This window comes from Patagioenas fasciata, chromosome 6 (genome assembly GCF_037038585.1).
Source record: "Patagioenas fasciata isolate bPatFas1 chromosome 6, bPatFas1.hap1, whole genome shotgun sequence".
NCBI classification, from domain to species: domain Eukaryota; kingdom Metazoa; phylum Chordata; class Aves; order Columbiformes; family Columbidae; genus Patagioenas; species Patagioenas fasciata.
Window position 1 is genome coordinate 14,531,971 of NC_092525.1, and position 8,007 is coordinate 14,539,977.

Here is an 8,007-nt window from a genome sequence, read left to right on the forward strand (position 1 = left end):
GCATTTAACAGAAATATTACCAATTAATGTGTGTGAGTGTTACCAGCAGGCAAAGAGGGACCGGAAAAATGAGTAAAAATACAAGAGTGAGCAACTGCCTGGGTAACCCCTGCTAGGCATGTGTGCGATGGCCAACTGCAATGTGGACAATTAAGAGAAAGGCCACAAAGTGCCCTCTGTCTTGGCCTTTACAGGGCACCAGTAACAGAAGGTTGGTTCTGGTAATGGCTGTGCAGGGGATGTCTGCTTTGAAGTGAGGGGAGGTGCTGCAGTTCAAGTAAAAGGGCAGGAACAGAACTGAGGTCCACCCAAATGGCAGCAGGATCAGAGAAAGTGAGTGCGGCAGTATTTCCTTTGACAGTGCTCGCTGTCTTTGCCAAGGGAAAGGATTGCAGTAGCTGTACATTCCTGGTCCTTTCAAATAGTTTTTGGCAGGAGAGCTACACAGGAGTTTTGAGGACTTTGTTCCTTCCCTGTGTGTAGAGGTTGCCAAGGCAGCTGCAGGAGGGAAAAGTATTGTGTTCTCGAGGCTCTCAACTGGTTCATCCCCAGCAGAGCAGGATTCCCCCTTGTCAGCTCAGTGGGAGCTGGTTGAAAGGGTCTCCTCTGATATTTTAGACACCCACAAGCTCAGAGCTTGTCCTGCCTCACCCCCCAGTGGAAGCGAGCAGCAGCACAGCCTGCCCTTCCCTCCTCTTACTTTTCCTCCTGTTCTAGAACCAGGGCTAAACACCTTGTCTGCCTGTGCGTGTATGTCTGTGTGCATGGGTGTTGACCGAAATCATATATCCAGGGAGACATGCTATGAGACACAGGACCCAGCTTGTTCCCTTGTTGTAGAATCTCATTGCTGAGCCCTTTTCTGTTCCCCCAGCGACTGCTGGGCTCCCACCCCACCTGCCCTGCTGTTCAGTTTGGGAGTGGGGGCATTTAAACACACAGGGGCTAGTCTGTCCTTCCTGCCGAGGTGACGGGGCAGGATGGAGCAGTCCCCAAGGCCAGCCCTTAGGGTGTCAGGGCCCTGTGAAGGGATGACACCCTTATTCCCTCAACCCCCTGCTCACACGCATCCCACCCCTGCTCCTTGTGCTCTGTATTTTTCCCTTTCCAAAACAAGCAGGAGTCTTCTTCCATGTATGATCCACTTTATATTACAGGCCTCGGCTGCCTTCTCTTCTACTCCAGGACCTGCTGGTGGGTTCCCTTCTTGCTCCTCTCTGAGCAGGACTGACCAGGGGAAACGTGGCAACTATTTCTGGGACAGCTCTTAGAGCATGGGTGAGTCCTTCTTGTCTTTTGGGCTTTCTGGGTGCTTTGTGGTGTCTGTGAGGAGGCTGCTCATGGCCGGAGGACTGTGAGTAGCTGAAGAGACCAGGTTCATGGCATCCAGAGGCAAGGGCAAGATGAAAGCAGCAGGTTTCTCCGCAGTGAGGGAGTGCAGAGCGTGGAGGTAACGGAGCTGAGCAGCAGCAGGGGCACTGGAGAGGATCTCGGCTGCCATCCGCAGGGACTCGGATGCTGCCTTTTCCCCCTCAGCAGCGATCACCTACCAAAGAACAAAGAAGGTTTCTGTGAGGCTGGGAGCAAGGGGGCACGAACTCTTCATTACTAATGGAGGTTGCCACCATGAAATTCCCAGGGCCAGTGTGATTATCATATTCTTGCTGTGTGAAGATCATGGGAGAGAGCAGCCTCCAGGCTAGGCTTGTGGGACGAGTGCTGGACACCAACATCACCCATGGGGATCACTGTGGGCCTGGGAATAATCCCAGACTTCTGTGTCCTTCTGTCCTACCTGTAGGCCAGGTACCAGATCTGACACTCTACTGGGCTGGCTCAGACTCCTGCTGCAGGTTCCCTTGCTAGACACAGCTCTTGAACAGAAATTAAAGGAGATGTGTCTTCCCAGAGCCGTACCCTTGTGTAGCATTTCCCAGGGACCTCAAAGCAGGGGTTGGAAAGGAAGGAGGGATGCTTTGGAAGGAGTAGGGGGGTATTCAGGATTGGCATACCCGCACTTTGGCTTGTCTCTGGGCCTCTGCTTCCACGGCCAGGGACTGCCGGACTTCAGCAGGCAGCTGCACATTGTTGCTGCAGTAAAAACGAAGGGACAGGAATTAGCTGGGCTCTAGAATCTTCTGGCAGCACTGGGTGGTCAGTCTGAGGGTTGGAATGGGCTTATCAGTCAGTCTCTGCAGAGCAGTTCACTTGTGTTCTTTGTTCTCTGGGTGTCCCTCTTTGTGTGTTTCATTTTAGCCTTCTACCTCCACTCCCATCCTTCTTTTCCAGCCTGGTTTTCTAAAGACCAGGCTTGCATGATCACTAGGCAGCAAAGTGACAGCTTCTCTCTGTGCCTCTGAGGCTTGAAGTCTAAGCTCACTCTTTGTGAGACAGCAGAGAATCCCCTGGGAGACTGCTCTTAAGACAGGCACAGGGATTTCCTTCTGTCTGTGGATTTACTCATTCACCACTTGGCTCTCTCCTTCATGGCCCTCTATGTGATGAGCACGTCCTGCCTTTCTACATGGGCTTCTCAGTAACGAGCCCATCCCAACCAGTGCCAAGACCCTGGAGCCTTTGATCTGGAGCAGCACATGGTGTTTGGTGCCTGCTGCGACTCTTGGGCTACCAGAAGCAGGCGGAAACTCTGCCTGCAGCAGTGGTGAAATGGTGATGAGATCCCAGCCGAGGATCCTGCCCTGGATGCCAGTGCCAGGAACAAGCACAGTCTTCATACACGGAAGTGTTACATGATGCAGAGGCTGAAAAAGGTAGGGAAAGCAGGAAGGCAAAGGCTTTGCCTTCTGCAGAATAGTCAGAGGGAGAGAGCCAGAGGCAAAGCAGGCAGCAGTGAGCAGGACAGGTACTTGCAAAGAACAGGATAAGTCCCCTCTACCAGCATGTCCTACCTACATTTCTGTTCTCTCCACTTTGATCCCCCAGCAGCCCGTGACCGCATCCAAAGCCACCTGTGAAGAAGACAATTTGTTTACAACATGGGGAGAACACCAGCCCTGCCCTATGCTCCTTACTAGCCATAAGACAGCACAAGGACATTAATTCAAGGCACTAAGGAAGATTTATTAGTTTTTGTGTGTCATTGTGTGAAGCCCCTCAGAAATAAAACTACTTCCCTCACTGTATTTCTGATTTGTGTTTGCTCCATGGGTTTAGCATGATTTAACTAGTCCATACTGGTTCAAATTTCTTATGAGAATCTCATCTCTGTGATAAGTACTGAAGATGGGGTATCACAAAGCACTGATGAAGTGGTTCCTTCATGCCCCACACACCATACTGTCTGCTACTCACCATGGCCACCTCTGTGGCCCACACTGTATATCCTTCCCCTAAAGTGATGCAAGACAACAAAAAACAGGAGATAAATCTCTCATTTCTCTCTGAAGGACACACATGTTATTGTACCCTTCTGCAAACCAGTGTCTGTGATTTTGAGGGACTGATCACTTGGGCTTCTTTGTGGAGCCTCAGTTCACCCCTTGCTCTGCTGTCTTCCCCCCTGTGGAAGCACCTTTATCTCCTGGCTGATGCTCTTTCTCTCCAAGAGAAGTTCAGAGAAGGCTCGATGTGCCAGGAGGCGCTTTGTGGTGGTCTGTACCAGCAACTGAATGGCGCTGGAGATGCTGGTCAGGGTGGTGAGGAGAAGAGAGGCATTCTCCAAACGGTAGTAGCAGACAGCATCTATCTCCAAGGTAACCATGTCTTTGGTCACCACCTAAATAGAAGAAGACATTAGGGAAGACGCAGCTGCTTTTGCAGCTCTGAGGTAAGATCTGTAGCAAGATCCTGAGAGCTGGCAATGCTGAACAGTATCTTATGGCTAATGAATCAGTCTTTTGTGACCTGGGATCAGAATCACTACTGTAAGCATAAGCTACTTGTTTAACATGAAGGCAAAATCAGGGCTGTCATTGAGGCCATGACCAGTCACAGGGAGAAGTAATGATAAAGAGACCCAAAAATTAATATAGGAAGTGTCAGCCATACCTGATGGAACGGGATCTCTAGGGTTTTGAGGCGTAGGTCTACCTTGTGGTATGTGTCCAGACAGGGAAGGAAAAAGAAAAGGCCTGTGGGAAGAAGAGAAAGGCAGCTGGTGATCGTCAGAACCAAAGAAATTGCCTCTTGCTCTGGGGAACAGGGGAGGGTTTGGCATACAGAACTACAAAGGAAGAGAAATACATAGGCACAAATTCTGAGGCTGTTTCTTTGATGGGAAAAGCCATTAAAAGCTACTGGCCCTAAGATGAAGGGAGCAAAGACATCCCATCTGCTGTCTGGCTGTGCCTGCTTGATGGGCACCTGCAAGTGAGTTTTGGTAGAGCATGAAGGAGACACATGGCTGGGGGGGCTCAGTAAACACCTTACCAGGCCCTCTGGCTCTGCCAGGGAGAAGACGCCCAAGTCTGAAAACGATGGCTCTCTCATACTCCCGCACTACCTGCAGAGGGAAACAAAAGTTAGGCTGGAGAAGAAGATGTAGGACTGGGGAAATGGGAGGATGTCTGTTCTGGGAAAGCCCTGCAAAGGAAGGATTTTGGTAGATGTGAGGTCACCCCTCAGTCTCCTCTTCTCCAAGCTAAAAAGCCCCAGCTCCCTCAGCTTTTCCTCATATGGGAGATGCTCCACTCCCTTGATCATCTTTGTTGCCCTGTGCTGGACTCTCTCCAGCAGTTCCCTGTCCTTCTGGAACTGAGGAGCCCAGAACTGGATGCAATATTCCAGATGTGGTCTCACCAGGGCTGAGTAGAGGGGAAGGAGAACCTCTCTCAACCTACTAAACACCCCCCTTCTAATACACAAAATTTCAAAATTTCTGATTCAAAACTTATTTATCCTGCTGCTGCAATGCAGACATCTCTGGGCTGGGTAGTCTGAAGGTTATGTTTGAAAGTGAACAGACCTGCAATTTGTTTAAAAAAAGAGAAACCTAAGCCCTTGCCTACTGATATTGAAGCAGGAGTATTTGACAGATAGTGACTGGATCCCTGTGCAGCCCTCTGTTGCAGTAACATATGATAAAGGATAAGTAAAAATTAACCAAGAGTTGAAGAAGTGTAAATAGAGCCTTACACCAACTTTATGCTCATGTCTGACACATGCTGAATCAGTGAGTTACATCTACATCAGACACTGAAGCCCAAACCTAGAGAGAGCCCATGACTATTCTCACCTTCATGCAGAACCAGACAGAAATGGGGAAGGTCATTATGACGAACATGAAAGATAAGATGGTCAGAAGCCACTCACAGACACCCAGACCTGGAGACTTTACACCTGGAGAGAAATCCAACGTGATTGTGTTAGGAGATGACTGCTCCCAAAGTACTGATGGCCCGACAAGCGCCTACACAGATCAACTTCAGTGTTGTCATTTGCCTAAACCGGGTGTCCGTGAATTGTTTGTCTCTCTCTGGAGCTGTGTTAATGAATACAGGAGCTGCTAGGATGGACTGACAGATTTTGTCTCTGCTTTACTGGCAGAAATTGGGCCGTGCTTCTCCATAGCACCTTAACTAAAGAGTAGCCTTTAGTTTGAAGACCTGTGGCTACCAAGTTGTGTTGAAAGGCTTGGAATGGGCAGCTTGCTGGCTGAGATGAAATCCCAAATGCTTATCTGTAGAGATAAGTTAATGGCCAAAAGAAAGATTTAAAATAAGACGTAGCTTTCAACATGCACAGCCTGAGCTGCTCTTCCCTATCAGAATATCTTCGGTCCTTTTGGAATAGAATTTTGGTGGCATCCCAGCTCCCTAATGCAGCGGGACCAAGCCACTGGTGCTGCTAAAATGTCCCTGTGCTCCACAGCAGCCACACCAAGGTGCTTGAGGCTGACTCGGGTGCTCAGTCCCAGATGAATATTACCTTATACATCTTCCCAAAGTGGGTGTGGGTCATCTTGATCTGGCTGCCCTTTATAGTGCTCCTGCCTGAGGGAAAATCTGAAGGTATAGCATGAAAATACTTTGATTACTTCTGGGTCTACCTAGACCCAGAGGAGGAACTATGTTTTCTAGCAGTGAAGTTGGCATCTCTGCATCCCTCCTGTTTTGATTCCCTTCTAGCCCTTCCATGCCTTCCCCTTTGCTTTTGGAGCTTTCTGCAGAGTCACTGGGTTCTGAGGAGGTTCAGATCCTGAAAAACTGTGTGATGACTCTACCTTCACAGCACTGCTCACTAGCTGTGACTCTTCTACTCCAGGTAGGAAGAGGCAGCTGTGAAAAATCAGTTCCCAGAGAGACAGGAGCAAGTCTGAAGCTCTGTGTCACTCCAGGGCAGCAGAACTGCCGGTGTGGAAGCAGACAAGTGACACGGGCTCCTGTAACACACATCCTGTAATAGAGCATCTGTGGTGACACTGGGTACAGAGGCCCAGCCATCTCGCCAAAAAAAAATCCATACACCTAAAGAAGGGCAAGGAAGAAACGCAACAGAGTATGAACAGAACAGGGGAGCAGTGAGCTGATGCATGAAAGATGCTGGGGATGTAACTGCTCGTAGTGAAGTTCATTCCTGTGCTAGGCTGTGCTGATCAGCTGGGACTGACTGCAGAAGCCGGCTGGGAGGCTGGCTGGAGCCTCCCGTATCCTATCCTGAAGATAACTACGTGTCTGTGCAAGGTGGGGCTGGGGACACTCACCATGCAGAAAGCAGAGTCACACTGTGACCACACAGGGTCAACGAACCCATAGCTTTCCAGCCCCTTCCCTTCTGTAAGCCATACCTTCCTCTTGCTGCTCGCTGTCCAGCAACGCCATCGCCTCCATCTCTTCATCAGATATCACATCATCTACATCCACCACCGTGGACGTGTGCACCCTACCATCAGTCCCTGTGGTACTCTTGATCTCCTTTGCTTTCTCCTGCTTTGTGTCGCCCCTTCTTTTGCCAGCTTCTCTGCTGCTCTCCCTCTTCTCCCGTTTGCTCTGTGTACCTGGCGAGTCTCTGTGTCTCTTATGAGACTCCCTGGAATTGCTTCGAGACCTCTTATCCATCCTCATCTGTGCCGAGGAGCACGCAGCTGCCTGTGGGAGTAGAATGGATTTGTGCTCAAATTTATTGCTGCAGGCAGGAAAACCTAGCTGGGGAGGAGAGAAGGGGAGGTGTCAGATCAAGGAGGCTTGTTTCAAATTCATCACAGGCTTGTCAGACGTAATGGACAGTGAAGTGAGCAAGCTGGTTCCCAGCTGCTCTACTTCCATCACACACTGCTGTGGAGGTGGGAAGGAACGTTAGACCTGGACGGGTGGACTCCAGGAGGACATCCTGTCTGTATCTTCCTGCCTTTGGAAATAAAATACAACCAGAAGCACTCAGATGATTTTTGATAGCTGTTTTCTGCAAAGATGTCGAAAAGCAACCTAAAAATAACCATCAGACATTTGGCTCTAAAGTCCTCAAATGGTGAGAGTGGCCCAGAACAATAAGCATCAGGGTGAAAAACCTTTATCAGTGAGACCAGTGGCTTAACTCAGGAGTGTTTGGAGGGGGTGTTGCAGAAAATGGCTGGGTGAGTAGCATCTCACTCTGGTCTTCTCTCCAGAAACCTTTTGTCTGGCACAGTGGTGGGATGTTGACAGCAAACTCCCTCTCTCTAGGGTCACCTCACATTTTAGCAAGGCAGGACATCATCTGGTCCACGACTTTCCTGAATGGGTGCAAAATGTGGAGGCCATTGCAGGGCTAGAACTATCATAGCTGTCTTCTAAATTGCAAAAAGAGCTTGTGCCTAAATGCCTCCTTAGTTTTCCACAGCAGGAGCAACCTTAGGAGCTTTTTCTTTTCCTTCTGCAAAGCCTGTGATAACAGCTGTGGAAACCTCTGCAAGAAACACTTTTAAGTGTTTTAAAGCCCCTGGACATATTAAAGAAACCTGTTCCTGGCTAGAAATCATACTCAGCAAGACGAGGCTGGGACATAAAGCTGTCACCTCCCTGTCAATGGGGCTGTGCTGAGCTCAGGGATGCCCAGTCTCTGGTGTGTAGG

At 49.6% G+C, this 8,007-nt stretch overlaps 1 protein-coding gene across 1 annotated transcript; it reads right to left on the reverse strand.

The window, feature by feature from the left end:
- Positions 1-1,125: 1,125 nt before the first annotated feature.
- On the reverse strand, positions 1,126-7,053 carry NPHS2 (NPHS2 stomatin family member, podocin). The gene is made up of 8 exons (XM_065842342.2): positions 6,746-7,053; positions 5,195-5,298; positions 4,390-4,462; positions 4,009-4,091; positions 3,533-3,736; positions 2,914-2,969; positions 2,013-2,091; positions 1,126-1,546 (listed from the first exon to the last, which is right to left on the reverse strand). The coding sequence occupies exons 1-8, from the start codon at positions 7,020-7,022 to the stop codon at positions 1,268-1,270; spliced, it is 1,155 nt and encodes a 384-aa protein (XP_065698414.1). The 5' UTR covers positions 7,023-7,053; the 3' UTR covers positions 1,126-1,267.
- Between the last annotated feature and the right edge of the window lie 954 nt (positions 7,054-8,007).